Raw genomic sequence first — 25,828 nt, forward strand, 5'->3', positions numbered from 1 at the left:
AACTATGACAGACAAAATGAGAAAAGAAATTCCAGAAAATCACATTGTAGGATTTTTAATGAATTTATTTTCAAATTATGTTGGAAAATAAGTATTTGGTCACCTACAAACAAGCAAGATTTCTGTCTCTCACAGACCTGTAACTTCTTCTTTAAGAGGCTCCTCTGTCCTCCACTCGTTACCTGTATTAATGGCACCTGTTTGAACTTGTTATCAGTATAAAAGACACTTGTCCACAACCTCAAACAGTCACACTCCAAACTCCACTATGGTCAAGACCAAAGAGCTGTCAAAGGACACCAGAAACAAAATTGTAGACCTGCACCAGGCTGGGAAGACTGAATCTGCCATAGGTAAGCAGCTTGGTTTGAAGAAATCAACTGTGGGAGCAATTATCAGGAAATGGAAGACATACAAGACCACTGATAATCTCCCTCGATCTGGGGCTCCACGCAAGATCTCACCCCGTGGGGTCAAAATGATCACAAGAACGGTGAGCAAAAATCCCAGAACCACATGGGGGGACCTAGTGAATGACCTGCAGAGAGCTGGGACCAAAGTAACAAAGCCTACCATCAGTAACACACTACGCCACCAGGGACTCAAATCCTGCAGTGCCAGACGTGTCCCCCTGCTTAAGCCAGTACATGTCCAGGCCCGTCTGAAGTTTGCTAGAGAGCATTTGGATGATCCAGAAGAGGATTGGGAGAATGTCATATGGTCAGATGAAACCAAAATATAACTTTTTGGTAAAAACTCAACTCGTCGTGTTTGGAGGACAAAGAATGCTGAGTTGCATCCAAAGAACACCATACCTACTGTGAAGCATAGGGGTGGAAACATCATGCTTTGGGGCTGTTTTTCTGCAAAGGGACCAGGACGACTGATCCGTGTAAAGGAAAGAATGAATGGGGCCATGTATCGTGAGATTTTGAGTGAGAACCTCCTTCCATCAGCAAGGGCATTGAAGATGAAACGTGGCTGGGTCTTTCAGCATGACAATGATCCCAAACACACTGCCCGGGCAACGAAGGAGTGGATTCGTAAGAAGCATTTCAAGGTCCTGGAGTGGCCTAGCCAGTCTCCAGATCTCAACCCCATAGAAAATCTTTGGAGGGAGTTGAAAGTCCATGTTGCCCAGTGACAGCCCCAAAACATCACTGCTCTAGAGGAGATCTGCATGGAGGAATGGGCCAAAATACCAGCAACAGTGTGTGAAAACCTTGTGAAGACTTACAGAAAACGTTTGACCTGTGTCATTGCCAACAAAGGGTATATAACAAAGTATTGAGAAACTTTTGTTATTGGCCAAATACTTATTTTCCACCATAATTTGCAAATAAATTCATTAAAAATCCTACAATGTGATTTTCTGGATTTTTTTTCTCATTTTGTCTGTCATAGTTGAAGTGTACCTATGATGAAAATTACAGGCCTCTCTCATCTTTTTAAGTGGGAGAAATGGCACAATTGGTGGCTGACTAAATACTTTTTTGCCCCACTGTATGTATGTATGTATGTATATATATATATATATATATATATATATATATATATATATATACACCTGTTCTGAAAGGCCCCAGAGTCTGCAACACCACTAAGCAAGGGGCACCACCAAGCAAGCAGCACCATAAAGACCAAGGAGCTCTCCAAACAGGTCAGGGACAAAGTTGTGGAGAAGTACAGATCACGGTTGGGTTATATATTTATTTGTCAGAAACTTTGAACAACCCACAGAGCACCATTATATCCATTATTAAAAAATGGAAAGAATATGGCACCACAACAAACCTGTCAAGAGAGGGCCATCCACCAAAACCCACAGACCAGGCAAGGAGGGAATTAATCAGAGAGGCAACAAAGAGAGTAAAGATAACCCTGACGGAGCTGCAAAGCTCCACAGCGGTGATTGGAGTATCTATCCATAGCACCACTTTAATCCGTACACTCCACAGAGCTGGGCTTTACAGAAGAGTGGCCAGAAAAAAGCCATTGCTTAAAGAAAAGAAATAAGCAAACATGTTTGGTGTTCACCAAAAGGCACATGGGAGACTCCCCAAACATATGGAAGAAGGTACTCTGGTCAGATGAGTCTAAAAATGTAGCTTTTTGGCCATCAAGTAAAACGCTATGTCTGGTGCAAACCCAACACCTCTCATCACCTCGAGAACACCATCCCCACAGTGAAGCATGGTAGTGGCAGCATCATGCTGTGGGGGATGTTTTTCATCAGTAGGGACATTGAAACTGGTCAGAATTAAAGGAATGATGGATGGTGCTAAATACAGGGAAATTCTTGAGGGAAACCTGTTTCAGTCTTCCAGAGATTTGAAACTGGGACAGAGATTCACCTTCCAGCAGGACAATAACCCTAAGCATACTGCAGAAGTAACACTTGAGTGGTTTAAGGGGAAACATTTAAATGTCTTGGAATGGCCTAGTCAAAGCCCAGACCTCAATCCAATTGAGAATCTGTGGTATGACTTAAAGATTGCTGTACACCAGCGGAACCCATCCAACTTGAAGGAGCTGGAGCAGTTTTGCCTTGAAGAATGGGCAAAAATCCCAGTGGCAAGATTTGCCAAGCTTAGAGTCATACCCCAACAGACTTGCAGCTATAAATGCTGCAAAAGGTGGCTCTACAAAGTATTGACTTTGGGGGGGGGGGGAATAGTTATGCAAGTTCAAGTTCTGTTTTTGTTGTCTTATTTCTTGTGTGTTTCACCAAAACATTTTGCATCTTCAAAGTGGTAGGCATGTTGTGTAAATGAAATGATACAAACCCCCCAAAAAATCTATTTTAATTCCAGGTTGTAAGGCAACAAAATAGGAAAAATGCCAAGGGGGGTGAATACTTTCGCAAGCCACTGTAACACAGGTGAAATCGGCAGCGTAGCCTAGTGGTTAGAGCGTTGGACTAGTAACCGAAAGGTTGCAAGATCGAATACCCGAGCTGACAAGGTACAAATCTGTCATACTGCCCCTGAACAAGGCAGTTAACCCACTGTTCCTAGGCCATCCTTGAAAATAAGAATTTGTTCTTAACTGACTTGCTAGTTAAATAAAGGTAAAATTAAAAAAATAAATCCATGAACCAAAATGTTCAAGAACACAACAAAACAGAACACAAGGTTAACTAAGAAAATAAACACAGAACCTGGTCGGGGACCAATACATAGATAGTGGACTGGGAAGGTTATGGGCCTAATGACCGGTCCAGGGTCCCCGACCAGGCGTTTGGAATCAAGGATGGCCTGAATGGCGTAGGCAGGTTCCCCTCTGACGTCCAATGGTGGGGATGCACTGCGGGTTGAGACTGGAGGATGATGAGGACTGTAAGTGACCGGTTTTAACAAAGACACATGGAAGGACGAGGAGATTTTATACTGATAGGGTAACTGGAGGCGGTACGTGACAGGGTTGATGCGATGGGTTATCTTGAAGGGACCAATGAAGCGAGGACAGAATTTTTTTGCAGGGGAGGCGGAGCCGGATGTCTCTGGTAGAGAGCCACACACGCTGTCCGGGGTGAAAGAGTGGCGTAGGTTGGCGGCAAAGCATTTCTGGGTATTAGAGGCTTCCTGCAGATGCCGGTGAGCGGTCTCCCATACCCACGCCGAAACCAGTCGTTGACAGCTGGGACAGTACCAGACTCCGCCTCCCAGGGAAACATGGGGGGTTGGTAACCAAGTACACACTGAAACGGAGTAAGGCAGAGGGATGAATGCATGAGTGACTGAGCGTATTCGGCCCAGGCCATATACTGACTCCAGTCGTGTGGAGAGGCAGAACATTGTTGGCGGCGGTACTTCCCTATTTCTTGGTTCAGGCGTGCCGTTTGCCCGTTGGTCTGGGGATAGTACCCGGAGGAGAAGCTGAGGGCGACCCCCAGTCAGTCACAGAAGGCTCGCCACACGCGGGAGACAAACTGCAAACTGGGGCCCGTGGTCAGAGACGATGTCCTCCGGAATCCCACACAGCCAGAACACCTGCTAGAACATACACTCAGCCAATTCCATGACGTTAGGTAAATGAGAAAGAGGAACAAGACACATTTTTGAAAAACGGTCTATGACAAGGATGGTGGTGTTACCAGAGGATTCAGGAAGGTCTGTGATGACGTCAACAGCTATGTGGGATCAGGGTCTGTGAGGGATAGGCAAAGGTTGAAGCTTACCGGAAGAGAAATGCGAGGGCTTTTGGTTTGGGCGCAGATGCGACAGCAGAGTACGGAATCCCTTACGTTGGATGCCAGTGAGGACCACCTGAACTTACGGGACAGAATTTCGGTGGTTTGTGTAATGCCCGGATGTCCTGACCCCAAGGAGGTGTGACACCATTGCATCAGTTGGGGTCTAACAGCTGCTGGTACGTAACTCTTCCCAGCTGGTGTCTCAGGAGGAGCCGGGTCTGAGGTTAGGGCTTCTTGTATGGCAGAGTGAACCTCCCACTGTACCGGTCCTGAAATGCAGGAGGAAGGAAGAATGGATGTAGGATCTGAGTAACTGGTTGGAAGGTCAAACTGGCGGGAGAGAGCATCAGCTTTTATGGTTTTCTTTCCAGGAATGTAAGTAACATGAAAATGGAAGCATGTGAAGAGAGCCCAGCAGGCTTGTCTGGAGTTTAACCTCTTGGCCCCTCTGATATATTCCATATTACGATGATCTGTTAGGGCAAGAAAGGGATGTTGTGTGCCCTCCAAGCAGTGGGGCCACTCGAGGGCAAGGAGTTCTCTGTTCCCTACATCGTAATTCCTCTCAGCGGAGGATAACTTCCTGGAGAAGAAGGCACATGGATGTGATTTTGGAGGTGTTCCAACCCGCTGAGAGAGTATTGCTCCTACTCCTACTTTGGGGGCGTGCACCAAGATGAAAGGAAGGGTCAGATCAGGTTGGCGAAGGACAGGAGCTGAGGTGAAGAGGCGCTTCAAGTTGTTGAAAGCAGTCAGGGTGGTATTAGTCCATTGAAGGGTCCGGGTCTTTTGGCTGGTAAGGGCAGTGAGGGGAGCGCCAGTAGAACTAAAGTTCCAAATGAACCGGTGATAGTAGTTGGAGAACCCAATGAAACATTGGAGTTCCTTAACGGCGGTGGGTTTGGGACAGTTACTGATGGCGGTGACTTTGTTCTCATCCATGCTGACCCCTCCAGGTGTCAGTACAAAACCAAGGAAGTTTACTGAGGTTACATGGAAGGTGCACTTTTCAGTCTTCACATAAAGGTTATGGTCAAGGAGCAATTGAAGAACCTTTTGCACATGCTGTATGTGTTCCTTCAGGGAGTGGGAGTAAATCCGGATGTCATCAATGTAGACGATGAGAAAGCGGTTGATCATATCTTGGAAAACCCCGTTCACAAAGGATTGGAAGACGACGGAGGCATTAGTAAGGCCATAGGGCATGACCAGGTATTCGTAGTGCCCTCGTGTGGTGATAAAGGCCGTCTTCCATTTGTCGCCTTCACGTATATAGACAAGGTTATATGCACTTCGCAGGTCGAGTTTTGTAGAGATGTTGGCGCGGCCCACTTGTTCAAGGGTCGCTGGGATCAGAGGAAGAGGGAAACGGTTCTTGACCATGACATCATTCAGGGAACGGTAATCAATACATGGACGGAGACCACCGTAATTTTTCCAACAAAGAAGAAGCTGGACGCAGCCGGGGAAGAAGGACGAATGAAACCGTTTGAGTGTTTCATCAATGTAGTTCTCCATTGCCTCCTTTTCCAGGATAGATAGGGGGTAAACAGGGCCCGTCGGTGGGGACACTCCAAAGAGTAAGTCAATAGCACAGTCCCCTGGGCAATGTGGTGGCAGAGTGGAGGCCTTGATTTTGACGAAAACATTTCTGTACTGGGCGTATTCAGATGGTATGGTGGGTGGCACTGCAGAGGCAGAGTACTCAATGATGGTGGCTCTGCAGGGTAGGCTGGGACAACTGGTGAAACAGGTAGAAGATCAGGACAGTAGTTCACCTTGTCGCCATGAGATGGCAGGGTCGTGACGACAAAGCCAGGGTGTCCGAGGATGAGAGTTCCATGAGTTGAAGGGTTTCGGTGTGGAAGACTCCAATCTGAAGGGTGACGCTCTGTGTCAGGTGCGTAATGAAGCCCGTGCCCAATGACTGCCCGTCCAGGGTGTTATTCCTTAAGTGAGGGGTGACAGGTGTTAGATCAATGTCAAGCTCTTGTACTAGCAGGTGATCGACAAAATTACCTGCAGCTCCCGAATCTATCAAGCCCTCTACGTACTTAGTAACCCCATTCACGGTTATCAATACTGGGATGGAGAAATGCTTCTGGGAGATATTTAGAAATAAGGACACGCCTTACTGCATGGCAGCGGAGGGACCCATATCTCTCCGTGGGGGGTGAACAGGGCAATGGCTGAGTAGATGATCCTTCCCTCCACAGTATATGCAGAGCCCTTCTTGGATCCACCTTTGATGTTTGATACACGGGAGAGGAGCATGGCCCAACTGCATGGGCTCTGGAAGACTCGGACGGGATGACGAAATCATGGAAAGAGAAGGTTTCAGGTTCCTGGGTGGCAGAGTTCTTCGGTGGTGAGGTGGTCGATGGAGATGGACATACGAATGTATTGATTTAAATCCTGAAGTTCCCTGTTGAGCCCTCTTTGGTAGACGGTTAGTAAAGCAGCCTCACGCCATCCACTCCCTGCAGCCATGGTGCGGAACTCGAGGGCATACTCGGCAGCTGAATTGCGTCCTTGTTGAAGTTCTTCCGGTCCCCTATAGGATGACCGGAAGGAGAGTGGTTGAATACCTCTGAAGAGGGTGTGGAAATGGGTCTCGGAGCCGAGTTCTGTGCTGTTGGCAGTCCATGTGGCGGTGGCCCAATCCAGGGCTTTGCCTGTGAGTAGAGACAACAAAATCCACGCTGCTCTTGTCGGTGGTAAAGTTAGTGGGGTTGTGCTCATTGTATTTGCTGCATTGCATCAGAACTCCCTGACATTTCCCAGGTGAACTGTCATGTCCATGCATAGATATGAATGAAGGAGGGCTATGGGTTAAACCTGGCATCGGAGGATTAGGGATAGGCTGGCGGAGAAGATGGCAGATTTCCTCCATACGCTCCTCTTGCTGGGTTAGGCGCCGCTGTAGTTCCGCTGAATCCATTCCGTTTTTGGGTGAGGTATTCTGTAATGAATACTCGGAGAAAAAGGTGTAAATTCACACGCAGTGCACGGCAGGTGTTTATTTCGCCTTCGCAGAAGGCAGGAATCGTGGTCAACAGGCAGGCAATGATCACACACAGGTAAGCAAACTAGGACTGAAGGCTACAACTGGTTCTAACAAACGAGCTAGGAAAAGGCTTAGTAGAGTCAAAATGAACAATACCTCACAAAGTCACAAACAGAATGAACTGAACTAAATAAGGAGCTGACAAAGGCCTCACAAAGGCACAAACAGAATGAACTGAACTAAATAAGGAGCTGATGAGAGCAGGTGAGTAACTAACACAGGTGAAATCAATGAACAAAAATGAAAGACAGGGCTACGTTCAAGAACACAGGGAAACAGAGCTACGTTCAAGAACACAACGAAACAGAACACAAGGTTGACTAAGAAAATAAATACAGACCCTTACAGCCACCTTGTCACCTAAAATCATATGGTAACACCAAAAATAATAACCAGCCTTGAAATTAAGCATATTCTCTCGTCTCTCAGTCATAAAGTGAAATCTCTCATGCTCTTTGCTGCCAGTGAATTTCAGTTGACAGAGCTTGGCATGCTTTGAAATAGAGAAGCGGCATGTGGTCTCAAGCCAGGATGGGGAAGGGGGAAAAAAAGAATCTATTTAAATTATATTTTCTCCAATATAACTGTATGAAATTGTTCAAAGAAAGATGAAGTTACTATTTATAACCAACTTAGAGGGAATGCAGTTCTAAATATACACAAATTGAACTATTTTCAGCGTATATTCATTCAAACTGTTCTGTTGCTATGCCTAAATGCCCTGCTATGGTGACAGGAGGTCACGTTTTCAATTAAACGTTTCACCCTCTACTTCCTTTATGTGACACCACAGCTGTCAATCACAATTACAACAAAGCACTTCCGAGGCCTTTGTAAAATTGATGGTGGGTCTAAATATACCTTCTCAAACGACTGCTTCCTGTCACGTCTGAATTAGACTTATCACGAATGCAAGGCACATGTGTAAATTCCCCCTTACATATTACAATTCTTAATTTACCATCAAGAGCAATAACAATATGGGCGTTTCATCTGAAAATGACCTATTTTCTGGTGAGAGAAAGGAAATTAAATGTATATGAATGCATGAGGTAGAATGACTGTGAATCACTATAAGCAGTGGCAGTGTCTGATTCAAGTCAGTGAATCCTATTCTAGTACATCTTGGCCATAAATGGTATAATATTTTATTTTCAGTGAAAAACAATGGCTACCGAAAGAGAGAGCGATAGCGATGGAGACAGAAACAGGGGGAGAGAAAGGGATAAACAAAGAAGGAAAGAAAGAATGAATGAAGGAACAGAGGGATGGATGTGGTGGGAGAGAGCTGATGGGACAGACATGGTTATTTCTCTCGTTATGGTGAGCAACAGGCTTGAAACAAAGTCTCTATTTAAAAACAACTCTCCAAAGGCACTCAACTACATGGTCAATGTTTTCTCTTACCTTTCCTCCTATTTGTTACACTGGCATGTCCTCCTTCTCAACCAGATGGAAAATTACTAAGGATGGTAGTGGACTATATGGGCGTAAAGGGTCCATATCAGGGGATATCTTTACAGGACAAGTTTTTGATATTCTAGAGAATACAGACCCTTTCCAATGCATATTTTGAGTTTTGTGGATATGTACCTTATCCTGACAAATTCTGAATCCAGATGTATCTTTTGCTCCGAATATCACATATTGACATTTCCTATGGCCGGATATGGACTCATTCAATATCCTGAGATATGACATCCAATTCTCTCTCTTCATGTTAACAAATACTGACTGTATACATCAAACCTGGTCTCAGAGCATTTTGTATTATTCTGTACAAGACACTCCATTTATACTGATAAAAAATATAAAACGCAACATGCAACAATTTCAAAGATTTTACTGAGTTATAGTTAATATGAGGGAATCTGTCAATTGAAATAAATTCATTAGGCCCTAATGTATGGATTTTACATGACTGGAAATACAGATACAGTGTATTCGGAAGTATTCAGACCCCTTGACTTTTTCCACATTGTTATGTTCTAAAATGGATTACATTGTTTTTTCCCCTCATCAATCGACGCACAATACCCTATAATGACAAAGCAAAAACAGGTTTAGACATTTTTGTAAATGTATTCAGACCCTTTACTCAGTACTTTGTTGAAGCACCTTTGGCAACGATTACAGCCTCGAGTCTTCTTGGGTATGACGCTGCAAGCTTTGCACACCTGTAATTGGGGAGTTTCTCCCATTCTTCTCTGCAGATCTTCTCAAGCTCTGTCAGGTTGAATGGGGAGCGTTGCTGCACAGCTATTATCAGGTCTCTCCAGAGATGTTCGATCAGGTTCAAGTCCGGGATCTGGCTGGGCCCCTCAATGATATTCAGAGACTTGTCCTGAATCCACTCCTGCGTTGTCTTGGCTGAGTGCTTAGGGTCGTTGTCCTGTTGGAAAGTGAACTTTCACCCCAGTCTGATATTCAGAGCGCTCTGGAGCAGGGTTTCATCAAGGATCTCTCTGTGCTTTGCTCTGTTCATCTTTCCCTCAGTCCTAACTAGTTTCCCAGTCCTTGCCACTGAAAAACATCCCCACAGCATGATGCTGCAACCACCATGCTTCACTGGGGGGATGATGCCAGGTTCCCTCCAGACGTGAAGCTTGGTATTCAGGCCAAAGAGTTCAATCTTGGTTTCATCAGACCAGAGTATATTGTTAGTCATGGTCTAGTCCTTAGGAAACTTTGCAGTATTTGTTTTTATTATGTATTATTTCTTACATTGTCAGCCCAGAAAATCTTAAGTGTTATTACATACAGCCGGGAAGAACTGATTCCAGAGGCTGACCCAAAACAACGCCGCCGGAGGAGAGGGAGAAGGAGCGGTCTTCTAGTCAGACTTCGGAGGTGCACACCACCCACCGCTTCCGAGTATATTACTCGCTAATGTCCGGTCCCTAGATAACAAAGTTGACGAAATCAGGGTAAGGGTTGCTTTCCAGAGAGACAACAGGGATTGTAACATACTCTGTTTCACGGAAACATGTCTCTCTTGGGATATGTTGTCGAGTCAGTACAGCCACCGGGATTCTCAGTGCATCGCGCCGACAGGAGTAAACATCTCTCCAGGAAGAAGGGCGGGGGTGTATGTTTCATGATTAACGACTCATGGTGTAATTGTAACAACATACAGGAACTCAAGTCCTTTTGTTCACCTGACCTAGAATTCCTGAAAATCAAATGCCGACCGTATTATCTCCCAAGGGAATTCTCTTCGGTTATTGTCACAGCCATGTATATCCCCCCTCAAGCCGATACCACGACGGCCCTCAAGGAACTTCACTGGATTTTACGCAAACTGGAAACCATATATCCTGAGGCTGAATTTATTGTAGCTGGGGATTTTAGCAAAGCTAATTTGAGGAAAAGGCTACCTAAATTCTATCAGCATATCGACTGTAGCACTCGCCTGGAAAAACACTGGACCATTGTTACTCTAACTTCTGCGATGCATACAAGGCTCTCCCCTGCCCTCCTTTCTGCAAATCTGACCACAACTCCATTTTGCTCCTCCCTTCCTATAGGCAGAAACTCAAACAGGATGTACCCGTGCTAAGGACTATTCAATATTGGTCTGACCAATCATAATCCACGCTTCAAGATTGTTTTGATCACATGTTCTGGGTAGCCTCAGAATAATATCGATGTATACTCTGATTCGGTGAGTGAGTTTATAAGGAAGTGTATAGAAGAGGATGTACCCACTGGGACTATTAAAACCTACCCTAACCAGAAACCGTGGATAGATGGCAGCATTCGCGCAAAACTGAAAGCACGTACCACCTCATTTAACCATGGCAAGGCGACTGGGAATATGGCAGAATACAAACAGAGGAGTCATTCCCTCTGCAAGGCAATTAAACAAGCAAAATGTCAGTATAGAGACACAGTAGAGTCGCAAGTCAACGACTCAGACACGAGATGTATGTGGTAGGGTCTACAGAAAATCGCGGACTACAACAGGAAAACCAGCCACGTCGCAGACACCGACGTCTTGCTTCCAGACAAACTAAACACCTTCTTTGGCCGATTTGAGGATAATACAGTGCCACCGACCACCGACGCGGCCCGCTACCAAGGACTGCTCCATGTTCACCCATGACTGCGTGGCCATGCACGCCTCAAAACTCAATCATCAAGTTTGCAGACGACACAACAGTAGTAGGCTTGATTACCAACAATGATGAGACAGCCATCAAGGAGGAGGTGAGGGCTCTCAGTGTGGTGTCAGGAAAATAACCTCTCACTCAACGTCAACAACGGAGATTATCGTGGACTTCAGGAAACAGCAGAGGGAGCAGCCCCATATCCACTTCGACGAGACAGCATTGTAGAAGGTGGAAAGTTCCTCGGAGTACATATCACTGACAAACTTAAATGGTCCACCTCACACAGACAGTGTGGTGAAGAAGGCGCAGCAGCGCCCCTTCAACCTTAAGAGGATGAAGAAATTTGGCTCGTCAACTAAAACCCTCACAAACTTTTACAGATGCACAATTGAGAGCATCCTGTCGGGCTGTATCACCGGCTGGTATGGCAACTGCACCGCCCGTAACCGCAGGGTTCTCCAGAGGGTTTGCGGTCTGTACAACGTTTCACCGGGGGCAAACTACCTGCCCTCCAGGACACCTACAACACCTGATGTCACAGGAAGGCCAAAAAGATCATCAAGGACAACAACGAGCTGAGCCACTTCCTGTTCACCCCGATACTATCCAGAAGGTGAGGTCAATACAGGTGCATCAAAGCTGGGACCAAGAGACTGAAAAACAGCTTCTATCTCAAGGCCATCAAACTGTTAAACAGCTATCACTAGCAGTGAGGCCGCTGTCTACATACAGACTTGTAATCTCTGCCCACTTTAATTAATGGAACATTAGTCACTTTAATAACGTTTACATAGCTTGCATTACTCATCTCATATGTACACTACTGTTCAAAAGTTTGGGGTCACTTACAAATGTCCTTGTTATTTAAAGAAAAAAAAAATTTGGTCCATTAAAATAACATTAAATTGATCAGAAATACAGTGTAGACATTGTTAATGTTGTAAATTACTATTGTAGCTGGAAACAACAGATTTTGAATGGAAAAGGCCATATCTCAGACTGGCCAATGAAAATAAAAGATTAAGATGGGCAAAAGAACACAGACACTGGACAGACGAACTCTGACGAAAAGGCCAGAAACCCGGGGTCGCCTCTTCACTGTTGATGTTGAGACTGGTGTTTTTGTGGGTACTATTTAATGAAGCTGCCAGGTGAGGACTTGTGAGGCATCTGTTTCTCAAGGTAGACACTCTAATGTACTTGTCCTCTTGCTCATCCATATATTTATATGTATATATTCTAATTCCATTCCTTACTTAGATGTGTGTATTAGGTATTTGTTGTGGAATTTACATTTGAGTCATTTAGCAGACACTCTTATCCAGAGCGACTTACAGTAGTGAATGCATACATTTCATAAATTTTTTCCCCCGTACTGGTCCCCCATGGGAATCAAACCCACAACCCTGGCGTTGCAAACACCATGCTCTACCAACTGAGCCACACGGGACTTGTTAGATATTGCTGCACTGTCAGAATTAGAAGCACAAGCATTTCTCTACACTCGCAATAACATCTGCTAACCATGTGGATGTGACCAATAAAATTTGATTTGATTTTGATTTGAGAGTCCTTCAGGTGCCTTTTGGCAAACTCCAAGAGTGTTGTCATGTGCCGTTTACTGAGGGGTGGCTTCCGTCTGGCCACTCTACCATAAAGACCTGATTGATGGTGTGCTGCAAAGATGGTTGTACTTCTGGAAGGTTCTCCCATCTTCACAGAGGAACTCTGGAGCTCTGTCAGAGCGACCATCGAGTTCTTGGTCACCTCCCTGACCAAGGCCCCTCTGCCCCAATTGCTCAGTTTGGCTGGGAGTCTTGGTGGTTCCAAACTTATTCCATTTAATAATGATGGAGGCCACTGTGTTCTTGGGGACCTTCAATGACGCAGAAATGTTTTGGTACCCTTCCCCAGATCTGTGCCTCGACACAATCCCGTCTTGGAGCTCTACGGACAATTTCAACGACCTCATGGCTTGGTTTTTGCTCTGACCATGCACTGTCAACTGTGGGACCTTATATAGACAGGTGTGTGCCTATCCAAATCAAGTCCAATCAATTGAATTTACCACAGGTGGACTCCAATCAAGTTGTAGAAACATGTCAAGGACAATCAATGGAAACAGGATGCACCTGAGCTCAATTTCGAGTCTCATAGCAAAGGGTCTAAATACTTATGTAAATAAGGTATTTCTGTTTTTATTTTTTTATATATTTGCAAACATTTAAAAAAAACTGTTTTAGCTTTGTCATTATGGAGTATTGTGTGTAGATTGATAAGGAAAATGTTTTATTTAATCAATTTATAATAAGGCTGTAAAGTAACAAAATATGGAAAGTCAAGGGGTCTGAATACTTTCAAAGTGCACTGTACCTTAAAATAATGGGCCTCAGGACCTCATCACAGTATCTCTGTGCATTCAAATTGCCAATGATAAAATACAGTTGTGTTTGTTGTCCGTAGCTTATTCATTCCCATACCATAAACCCACCACCACAGGGCACTCTGTTCACCATGTTGACATCAGCAAACCACTCGCCCACACGACGCCAAACACGTGGTGTGCGGTTGTGAGGCCGGTTGGACATACTGTCAAACCTTTAACTGCAGTGGGCTAAATCAATGTCACACAGAGTGTTTCTTTGTAGTCTTAAACAAATCAACTTTGAAACAAAAGTATACACCTCACACATATGGTTTTGTACCATGTCAAATATAGAGTTGAAATGTATTCAATATTACACTTCATATACATCACAGAAGACTTGTTTGAGATAGAAACACCCTAGTATTTTATGTTGTTGTGTTTATTAATTATGAAATTGTGATAAATATGAATAACATTCCACCATGAGGCCACTAGAGAGCTCTTTGGTCACTCGACTGCAGGAGAGGGCTACATAAACATTTCTTTTTAGCAAAGATTTGCATACATTTGCAATTTTGTGATGTATTTGCTGTGCTGCATATTTTAAACAGAAATAGCAAAGATGTGCTTTGGAAATAGCAACTTGGATTAAATATGATGATGTTCGCCTTTCTGTGCTTTGTATAGCCTACTACTGAATATGGTGCAAATGTATGCTCAGATATGTCACCATCATATGTGAAGAAACATAACAATTTTCGGCACCTGAACAGGTAAAATCAGTTGGTCACTGGGTGTTACGTTCGTCGTAAACATTGGACCAAGGTGCAGTGTGGTAGGCGTACATTTTCTTTCAATAAAAATTACACTGCAAAAAACAACAAGATACAACAACGAATGTAAAGCTATATGCAGTGCAGAAAGCAACTACACACAAACAAGTTCCCACAATCACAGGTGTGAAAAAGGGCTGCCTAAGTATGATCCCCAATCAGAGACAATGATAAACAGCTGCTTCTGATTGGGAACCATACTAGGCCAACAAAGAAATAGAAACATAGATATGCCCACCCAAGTCACACCCTGACCTAACAAAATAGAGAATAAAAAAGGCTATCTAAGGTCAGGGCGTGACAGTACCCCCCCCCCCAAAGGTGCGGACTCCGGCCGCAAACCTGAACCTATAGGGGAGGGTCCGGGTGGGCATCTCCTCTCAGTGGAGGCTCCGGTGCGGGACGCAGACCCCGCTCCGCTTGAGGCTCCCCCCACTTACGTGAAACCGGGCCGTGCATCGTCGCTGGAGGCTCCGGGCCGTGCATCGTCGCTGGAGGCTCCGGGCCGTGCATCGTCGCTGGAGGCTCCGGGCCGTGCATCGTCGCTGGAGGCTCCGGGCCGTGGATCGCCGCTGGAGGCTCCGGGCCGTGGATCGCCGCTGGAGGCTCCGGGCCTTGGATCGCCGCTTGAGGCTCCGGGCCATGGATCGCCGCTGGAGGCTCCGGGCCATGGATCGCCGCTGCAGCATTCGTGCCATGGATCATCACTGGAGGCTTCGTGTGTGGAGCCGGCACAGGGTGTACCAGTCTGGGGAGATGCACTGGAGACTGGGTGCGTAGAGCAGGCACAGGGCGTACCAGGCTGGAGAGACGCACTGGAGGCCGGATGCGTGGAGCTGGCACAGGATATACTGGGCCGTGGAGGCGCACTGGAGGTCTGGAGCGTAGAGCTGGCACAACCCGTCCTGGCTGGATGCTCACTTTAGCCCGGCAAGTGCGGGGCGCTGGCACATGACGCACTGGGCTGTGAAGGCGCACTGGCGACACAGTGCGTAGAGCCGGCACATGATATCCTGGACCGAGGAGGCGTACTGGAGGTCTGGAGCGTAGAGCTGGCACAACCCATCCTGGCTGGATGCTCACTTTAGCCCGGCAAATGCGGGGCGCTGGCACAGGGCTGTGAAGGCGCACTGGCGACACAGTGCGTAGAGCCGGCGCAGGACATCCTGGCCCGAGGAGGCGTACTGGAGACCAGGAGCGCTGAGCCAGCACAACCCGTCTTGGCCGGATGCTCACTTTCGCACGGCAAGTGCGAGGAGCAGCCTGCTACCGACCTTTAGTAAACTTTTTAACCAGATACAATGCTATTTCACAGTAAATGTATTAACTGACTTTCAGCACACTGACAAGGTAAAAATATGTCATTCTGCCCTTGAACAACACTGTTCCTAGGCCATAATTGTAAATAATAATTTGTTCTTAACTGACTTGCCTAGTTAAATAAAGGTTAAATAAATAAAAAAATATATATAAATGGGTTGGTTGATTAGCAACAAAACTGACGCGTGCGCAACTACGGGGAAAAACAGACGGGGATGGCTCAGATTGTTTTTAACATGTAAACTATATTTAGTCTACAATGTTTTTTGAAAACATAACTAAAGTTCCACAATGAGCACTCAAATACATCATTACAACTGTTGGTTAGCTAGCTAGCTAGCAGATGTTAGCCATATTAGCATAGACGAGACATCAGTCAAAACACCTCAAAACGAGACATGGTATCAAGAACAAGATCAAATGAGCTGAAATGCGCCATTCCCCACATAAAAGTTTCTTGTCATTGTTGCTAACTATCTGGCCGCTTTGAAGCGTGCACATCGTTTTCATGACATTGTCAGCTAACTCAACATGTACGCCACTGACACAAATGACTGATGATTGGCTGAAAGAATTGGCTAAAATAACAAGATTGTGGAAGTAGTTATGTTAGACTTCAGTGTAGCTTTTGACATTTTCGATCATAGTCTGCTGAAAATATCTTGTGTTATGGCTTCACATCCTCTGCCATATTGTGGATCGAGAGTTACCTATCTAACAGAACACAGAGAGTGTTCTTTAATGGAAGCCTCTCCAACATAATCCAGGTAGAATCAGGAATTCCTAAAGTAAACCAGGTAGAGTCTTGGCCCCTTACTTTTTTCATTTTTTACTAATGACCTACCACTAGCGTTGAGTAAAGCCTGTGTGTCTATGTACACTGATGGCTCAACATTATACACGTCAGCTACCACAGCAAGTAAAATCATTGCAACATTTAACAAAGAGCTGTTGTCAGTTTTAGAATGGGTGGCTAGTATTACGGTAGTCCTAAACATATCAAAAACTAAAAGCATAGTATTTGGTACAAATTATTTGCTAAACCCTAATCCTCATTGTTACAGGCTTTGGTTTTCAAGGTTGGTTCTATTCAGGTGTGGACACACACTGATTGGAATCATCCTCATTGGTCAGGATGTGTTGCACCTGTCGCCTCAATACTCAGTCGTTAGTCTCACCTGTTGAGGAGACTAAACTGCTTAGTGTAACACAAGATTGTAAACTGACATAGTCAAAACATTTTTGATGTAACAGTAACTACGATGGGAAGAGGTCTGTCCGTGATAAAATGCTGCTCTGCTTTCTTGACATCACAATCAACAAAACAAGTCCTACAGGCCTTAGTTTTAACACACCTGGACTACTGCCCAGTTAAATTGTCAAGTGCCACAAAGAAGGACATAGGCAAATTACAGTTGGCCCAGAACAGAACAGGGTACACAGAGGGCTCATTTCAATAACATGCATGTCTATTTCTCCTGGCTCAAAGTAGAGGACTTCATCACTTTTTGTCTTTGCGAGAGGTATCAACGTCTTGAAAGCGCCGAACTGTCTGTTCAAACAGCTAACACACAGCTGAGACACCCAAACATTCCCCACAAGACATGCCACCAGGGGTCTCTTCACAGTCCCGAAGTCCAGAACAGACTCTGGGAAACACAGTACTATATAGAGCCATGACTACATGGAACACCTCACGGCACAAAGCGGACAGTGAAGAGACACACACGCACTCTAACACATACACTCTACACACATTTTATACTGTAAATTTGTAGTAATGGAGCAATGCCAATATGTATAATGCCTAATTTGTAGTTTGATGTACTGTTTTATTTATGATGTAGACTATTGTTTTATTCCTGTTTGGACCCCAGAGAGAGTCTCTCTCTCTCTCTCTCGACCGCAGAACATCAGGGCCTGAACAGTCAGATCTTACATACTGTGCAATATGATTACAGTATTTCCATTTTCACAGGGAAATTAACTAGAATCCTGATCTGCTGCTCTTATTTATAACACTTCCTAATCCTATTTCAAATATGATTCTGGTGTCCTCTCCTGTATACATGCTTTGGCGTTAAGTGGATTTATGACAGATTACTGATTACTGATCCTGGGGGTGTGTCTGGGCAATAGAGGAGTGTGTTAAAATACTCTGTACACATTAAATGAACATTAGCATGTACAGTAACAATACAACATGGTAGAGAATGAACAGTGAGTCACTTGGAAACAGGAGAAGTATGGCGAAGTGAAGTAATAATCATTGTGCTTAAAAAACCCGTTTGAGATCAACTAGCGGGCACCCCTGGGCCGCATGGAGAGAGAGAGAGAGAGAGAGACAGAGAGAGAGAGAGGCTTCATGGGGGCTGTTGAGGGAGGAAAAGCAATCACTGCAATACTATTCAAAACACTCACTCCCTACTTCAGACGGTGTAAGGAAACAGTTATGTGAATAGAAGAGAGAGCATTTCGCTACACTCACATTAACATCTGCTAACCATGTGTATGTGTGACAAATAAAATTTCATTTGATTTGACTAGAAGATGTCTCCTCCAGCGTCTGTCTGTCTGTCTGTCTGTCTGTCTGTCTGTCTGTCTGTCTGTCTGTCTGTCTGTCTGTCTGTCTGTCTGTCTGTCTGTCTGTCTGTCTGTCTGTCTGTCTGTCTGTCTGTCTGTCTGTCTGTCTGTCTGTCTGTCTGTCTGTCTGTCTGTCCTCCATGTTAATGTGGTCTGTAGTAACAAACTGTTTGTCTGCACCCATCCACCCTCCTAGTTGATGTGTCAGAGTGACCCCTGGGCTCTTCTGCTGTCTGGTCTGGTCTGTAACAGAACTGTGCTGTATCCTCTCCTCTCTTTCTCTAGTCAGGCAACAACTCTCATTTAATAGAGCCTAAAAAAAGCCTCAAATATGAAGTTACCTGAGGATGTTGAAAGGTTCATCAAGCGTGTTTAAGACCTTCCGGACCTTTCTTAAATGTAGAAAGACGAGTATGAAAGTCTATGTAACTACTGTAATAGTACAAAAATAACGAGCCTTGAATAGTTACAAGCTTTTCAAAGTTTTCCACCAGGTTGTTCTCCATATGTCGAGCAGAGTTGTTTCTAAAGCACATCAATAACATCTAACACAAGCCCCTATTTCTTTATCTTGGTCCTTGAAGAACAATTTTAGTGTAAAGATGAGTCACAAACAGAGGGAGTGAGACACTACAACACCAAGACCACTCTTCTTTTGGCTGCTTTCATTGTCTTATTGTAACCACAGATAACCGCCGCCAAGGGCAACAACGGGTTGCCATTAGCGACTGAAGGCACAGTGGGCTATCAGAGTGGAGGATAAAAAAAAAACAATAAAGCCTAACAAGCTTGGATTGGCTTTGACTATAAATTAAGGGAGAAGATAATGAGCTAAAAACAAAAGAAATATGTAGTTTGTGTTTGTGTATGTATGTATGTATGTATGTATGTATGTATGTATGTATGTATGTATGTATGTATGTATGTATGTATGTATGTATGTATGTATGTATGTATGTATGTATGTATGTATGTATGTATGTATGTATGTGTGTGCGTATCTTCGGTCTGTGTTTTAGGACCTCACTCTCAGCTGTCACAGGCAGGTAGCTTGCCACTGTTCTGGAGGCAGTGTGTGTCCGGGGGTGGGGGGGTTCTAAAAGCAGCACGGTGGGTTGGTGTGAAAGCTTTTCCATGTTCAGTCACCAAGCCTTGCTCGACCTCGACTACCCTTGCTCCCCAGGCTGGATGGATGGAGCTCTCTCTCTCTCTCTCTCTCTTTCTCTCTTTCTCTCTGCTCTCATAAGCACATGAGCACTGACTCCTCCAGTCCATCCACTGACTGCCTGATGAGGTCTCTGCAGAGGCCTCCAGAGGTTGCCTGGTTGCCTAAACTCCTTGCTCTAGCCTAATGCTGCGTCACGCCCATGGACATTAGTTTCTTCTCCTCAATGTGTCTGGATCTGAGTACCACCAGACTATTTCCAGAAACCGATGGGTTTCATACGTGGGTAAAGCAGTGTTTAGAAAATGTGTCATTGGTGGGGCCTCCCGAGTGGCGCGTAACTATAGACCCGGGTTCAATCCCAGGCTGTGTCGCAGCCAGCCGCGACTGGGAGACCCATGAGGCGGCGCACAATTGGCCCAGCGTCATCCAGGTTAGGGGAGGGTTTGGCCGGCCAGGGATGTCCTTGTCCCATCGCGCTCTAGCCACTCCTTGTGGCGGGCCGAGCGCATGCACGCTGACTTTGGTCGCCAGTTGTACGGTGTTTCCTCCTACACATTGCTGCGGCTGGCTTTCGGGTTAAGTGAGCAATGTGTCAAAAAGCAGTGCGGCTTGGCAGTGTCATGTTTTGGAGGACGCATGGCTCTCGACCTTTGCCTCTCCCGAGTCCGTACGGGATTTGCAGCGATGGGACAAGACTGCAACCACCAATTGGATATCACAAAAAAGGGGGTAAAAAAAAGAATGCGTCATTGGCTTTGATACTCCGATTGGTTAGAGATGATCCAATCGCTGATGTTTTGTGCAACATGCCTAATTTTGACGTCACCACAAATTACTTCAACTATGTAGTGAACTTAGAGCAGTGGAAGAATTCAGTTTGAGTCGTCAGGCAACTCCAGAGGTGGCTCCAGCTATTTGTTGAGGGCACAATGGGCACGTGAGGAAAGGAGCTGTCACAAGCCTGATGGGGCTGGAGACAGAGTGGAAAGGAGGGGAAGACTCTCAGAGGGGAAAGGAGGGGAAGACTCTCAGAGGGGAAAGGAGGGGAAGACTCTCAGAGGGGAAAGGAGGAGAGAAACAGATGCAGAGGTGGTGACAAAAGCCTTGTCACCTGAGGCACCCTCTCTGGGAATTTGTTTGAGTGTGTGTGTGTGTGAATTAAAATCAACGTTGATGATTAACTGTTGGGAAGGAAGGAGCCCAAAATAAACAGAGGCCTGAGCTCCACATCCTCATCATTACTGTTTTCCCTCATTCTGTGATTAGATTGACAAAGTCACTCTGCACCACAACTATTTGTTTGTCACTAATTAGGCTTTAAGCATTCTGTTCTAAACTGTTCTATTAAACAGAAAATACATTCTCACAATTCCATGTCCCCTGCTACTCACTATTGCTAGATCTACAGAACAGAAAATTGCAGATTCTACAGAGAAAACCTAGTGAAGGCAAAGCCCAGTGAAGGTAATGAAATGGTTGAGAGCTCTGGCCATATCATTACTAGGGTACATGGTCATCAGAGCTGGTCCACTGCAGAGAGCAGATGGAGTGATAAGAGATCCTGGTTATTATGGTCATAACACCAGCCAGCTTTCTGGCCTTCCCTTCAGCCATCCTCAGCATCACAAAACAGGACAGAACAGCACCTTGAGAAAAGTAATTTGCTTTAAGACAGGTAGTAAAAGGGTACGCCTCATAAAGGTCCTTTATGTGCAATCAATACCTGCACCAATGAGTGGGCAGCGGCTCAGCTCAGCAGATCTCGGTTTCTGTTCTGTCTGCCCTGTCTGAGAGCCTAAAGACAGTCTAAAACTGTAAGGGCCCTGTGTTTTTTTTAATTTATTAGCTTTCCATGTTGTCTTGTCCTGACAGCTATTCTCTACGTACGACAGGCTGAGAGAAAAGCATCTGTTGTATAGATCAGGGATAAGGAGTGTTAAGCTGCTACATGAGCATGTCAACGCCGTTTCAACCTCTCCCCATGATGCTTACATATACACCACCGCAGATGGAAATGTATACGAAAACAGATTACAAATGATAGACATCAATATAGGATGAGTTTGATGCATAGTGGTAAATCTACAGTATAATGCTTGATGCACTATAATGCTCAGTGCATTAGTGTTTGTGTGCTATTGTCATTTGAAAGTGAGAAAGTTTAAAGCCCTGTAAAAGAAAAGGCCATACTGAATAATATCTGGTGTGATGCAGACAGTCATTCCCATAGTGCTGTGACTGCAGTTAAAATCCTCCAATGGCACATTGGAACAGAGACTATCTTATTAGTCACCACAGAACAGAACACATAGGTAATGAAGGAGGATGAACAGGGGAAATGGGGAAACTAAGAGCCATGTATTTATGGATAACAGTACTGGAGAAACTGAAGACGGGTGCTTTTTGTGAATAATTTCAAGTTTTAATGTCACAAGTACAGTGAAATGCCTTTATTGCAAGCTCCAAATACCCCAGCTGGGGTATAGTGAAAATATCTCAGTAATATCACGTCATTTTACTGTCAGAGTAAATAAAGACAGTCACTAAGTACAGACAGGGCCAGGTCAACACTTAAAATGGACAACAGTCTCATTTGATTGTCTCAGTCAAATGTGTTCCAATTGAACACAAGACATTGGTTTTATTTGAAACAAAGATGCAGATGATTTAATGGGCTCTTTCTGGTATGTCTAGAGAATGAAATAAACTCTGGCACCAAAGCGATGATAACACTGAAAGTATCCTCTTAAGATTTTATTTTCAGCAAGAGTGACTACTTTAAAGTAGTCTAGAGTGACTACTTTAACACTTCTTTTTCTTAAAACTTCTTAAAGCATTGTTGGTTAAGGGCTTGTAAGTAAGCATTTCACTGCAAGGTCTACACCTGTTGTATTCGGCGCATGTGACAAATAACATTTGATTTGGTTTGATTTGATTTAAAAAATCATATTTGATCCTTTGAAATACAAATCAAATCTATATAAAGAACTCCACACTTCACCTCTTCCCTCGTACTTTCTATTCTGTGGTCTTGATGCAGTGTTTAAATCAGAGGACTGCCGACTGGACAGAGGAAGTCTTACCTGTCTCACACATCTTCCCTGTGAAGCCTAGCTGGCAGATGCAGTTATTAGGGGAGATGCAGGTTCCTCCATTCTGGCACAGGCCATCACACATCGCTAGAGGAAGAACACAGGTACCACAAAGTCGGTATTCAACATTCATTTAGCTCGATTAACATTTTAATTAGGCCTAGAAAAAAAGGGTTCCAAAAAGGGTTCTTCAGCTGGCCCCATAGGAGAACCCTTTCTGGTTCCAGGTAAAACCATTTTGTGTTCCATGTAGAACCCTCTGTAGAAAGAGTTCTACCTGGAACTAAAAATAGTTATCCTATGGGGACAGCCAAAGAACCCTTTAAGGTTCTAGATAGCACCTTTTTTTCAAAGAGTGTACTGTCCATGGGGTCAATTTGCAATGTGATTACATTTTTCAAACTCATACAGCTTTTTTGATTAATTTATTTCAGTAAGATAAATTAAATATACATTTTAGAATTAATCCACTACTTGTTGGATGGTTAGTAATGGTCTATCCATTAGGGAAGGGGTACTAGAATGAAAAAGGACCCTATCTGTACTGTATCTGTGTGGGTCTGGTCAGTAGGATCTCACCTTTGCAGATGGTACCATTGCCAGTGTATCCCGGCTTACAAGAGCAGCTGTGTCCCCCCACCGTATTGAAACAGAGGGCATTCTGGGCGCAGCTGTGCAGTCCGCTCACACACTCATCATGCTCTGGAACAGTAAAACAAACAAACAGAACAGCACCTTTAAACAAAACTTCACCTTACGCAGTCAATCATACCATAACAGCACATTTAAGACCTGAACTAAACTTCACCTTACACATTCAATCATACCATAACAGCACCTTTAAGACCTGAACTAAACTTCACCTTACACATTCAATCATACCATAACAGCACCTTTAAGACCTAAACAAAACTTTTCCTTACACAGGTCAATCACACCTTAACAGCAGGAAGCAGAGAGAGGCAGACACACACTACCATCAGTACCAAGCAGAACACAGGGAGATCTTTATCCCACAGACACACAGGAATAAATCTATTCTGTGTGGACCATTCCAGAGGGTTCAATTTTATTGGGTAACACTTCTTCCATTTGTGTTAGTGGATTTCTGGGCCATCCTAAGCCTGGCATCAAGTCCTCTTTGCTGTGCTCACACATGTTCATACACCGACCGACTAGCTCTCAGGAGTCTTACTAAACAATGACAATAAAGTACAGTATTAATATATTGTGCTTTTCTCCTAATTAGTGGAAGTATTTTTTCTGTAGTTGTTAGACTTCAATTGTGTAATACAGCAAAAACCAAACAGCCCTCAAACTGAACGTCTTACTATCTGAGAACAAGGATGTATCTGAATGAGAATGCGTGCCACGGGAGAGACCTAAGCTCCATCCATTCCATTGACATCATCCCATCCATTACATTTCCTGAACAGTATCAGGCTCAAACAAATTGAAAGTGATGTGGTGTTGAGCTTCTCCTTTGAGGATATGATGTCTATATGACAGCGTCAAGAACATGGAGGAACACCGGTCCTGCTGCTCTATCACACCTGCTGATGTCCTGCATTAAAACCTGCCCCGAGTCCCCACTGAGGCAGTATTTAGGATGTGTCCCAAATGGCACCCTTTTCCCTACAAAGTGCACTACTTTTGACCAAAGCCCTATGGGACCTGGTCAAAAGTAGTGCACTTTATAGGGAACAGGGTGTCGTATGAGATGCAGAGAGCATATAAAACTAACAGAAGAGGAGAGTAAAAACAGAGAGGAGATTTGCCCAAGGTCACATCTGTCTATGCCTGCCGGGCAGGGGAGTTGTATGCCATCACACTGAATCGACAGAATGGAGAAATTGGCAGACTAGGTGCATGTGTGTGTCTGTGTCTGTGTCTGCGACGAGGTTATCCTTCCTGTGTGTGTGTGTGTGTGTGTGTGTGTGTGTGTGTGTGTGTGTGTGTGTGTGTGTGTGTGTGTGTGTGTGTGTGCGTACAGTACATGTGTCTGCGTGTGTCCATCTGTGTATGTGTGTGCCTCTGCGTCCTGTGTAGGGGTTTTTCTTCTTGACTAGTGCTGCTCATGCTGCAGACAGATAAACAATCAATTATGTACAGGCTGTCACTAGGGAGCCCTCTGTAGTGTGCTACAGCAGACTGACTGACTGGAGCCTTAGCCCAGCCTGGAGCCAACTCAGCCTTTGTCCAACAATTTGACCGACACACTGTAACTAAAACTGCATTAGGCCGTGGTAATACAGTCACTGTATCAGTTAATACAGTCACTGCATCTAGAACTACTTATAAACTCATGGAGAACTCACTGATCTTTATGGAAAATGGAGACATTCTGGGTCTTGACAGGCATATCGTAATAACAGTTCTAAATGTGAAGGCTGTGTTGAAATAGCAGTGTTTGTTTTCCATCTTTGGGAGAGTATCAAAGTCATCATAAGATGCAATATCTGAGATAAAGGAGATAGAATAGAGTGGGAACAAAGCGTGAAAGGATGGGGAGGAGAGACGGGGGTCAAGGCCCACTGTTTTCACATAATCCTCTATATCTGCCAGGCCCTTTGACTTCACACAGTGGAAGTCATCCTTTCTAATCCCCACTGCCCCACCGCCGCCCTCCCTTCATCCCCACCTCTGCCCTCCCTTCATATCCACCTCCGCCCTCCCTTCATCCCCACCTCCACCCTCCCTTCATCCCCACCTCCGCCCTCCCTTCATCCCCACCTCCGCCCTCCCTTCATATCCACCTCCGCCCTCCCTTCATCCCCACCTCCACCCTCCCTTCATCCCCACCTCCGCCCTCCCTTCATCCCCACCTCCGCCCTCCCTTCATATCCACCTCCGCCCTCCCTTCATATCCACCTCCGCCCTCCCTTCATCCCCACCTCCGCCCTCCCTTCATCCCTACCTCCGCCCTCCCTTCATATCCACCTACGCCCTCCCTTCATATCCACCTCCGCCCTCCCTTCATATCCACCTCCGCCCTCCCTTCATCCCCACCTCCGCCCTCCCTTCATCCCCACCTCCGCCCTCCCTTCATATCCACCTCCGCCCTCCCTTCATATCCACCTCCGCCCTCCC

The 25,828-nt window shown here is 45.0% G+C and overlaps 1 protein-coding gene across 1 annotated transcript in view; it reads right to left on the minus strand.

Annotated features, from left to right (window-relative positions):
- The window catches only part of LOC100380741 (protein kinase C-binding protein NELL2), a 117,881-nt gene that overhangs the window by 21,531 nt on the left and 70,522 nt on the right, over window positions 1-25,828 (minus strand). The window contains exons 14-15 of the mRNA XM_014148812.2: window positions 23,318-23,440; window positions 22,730-22,825 (exon numbers count right to left, since the gene is read on the minus strand). Of these exons, the coding sequence (XP_014004287.1) occupies window positions 22,730-22,825; window positions 23,318-23,440 (219 nt within the window). The remainder of the gene's footprint in view (window positions 1-22,729; window positions 22,826-23,317; window positions 23,441-25,828) is intronic.

This window comes from Salmo salar, chromosome ssa16 (assembly GCF_905237065.1).
Source record: "Salmo salar chromosome ssa16, Ssal_v3.1, whole genome shotgun sequence".
In the NCBI taxonomy this organism is placed as follows: domain Eukaryota; kingdom Metazoa; phylum Chordata; class Actinopteri; order Salmoniformes; family Salmonidae; genus Salmo; species Salmo salar.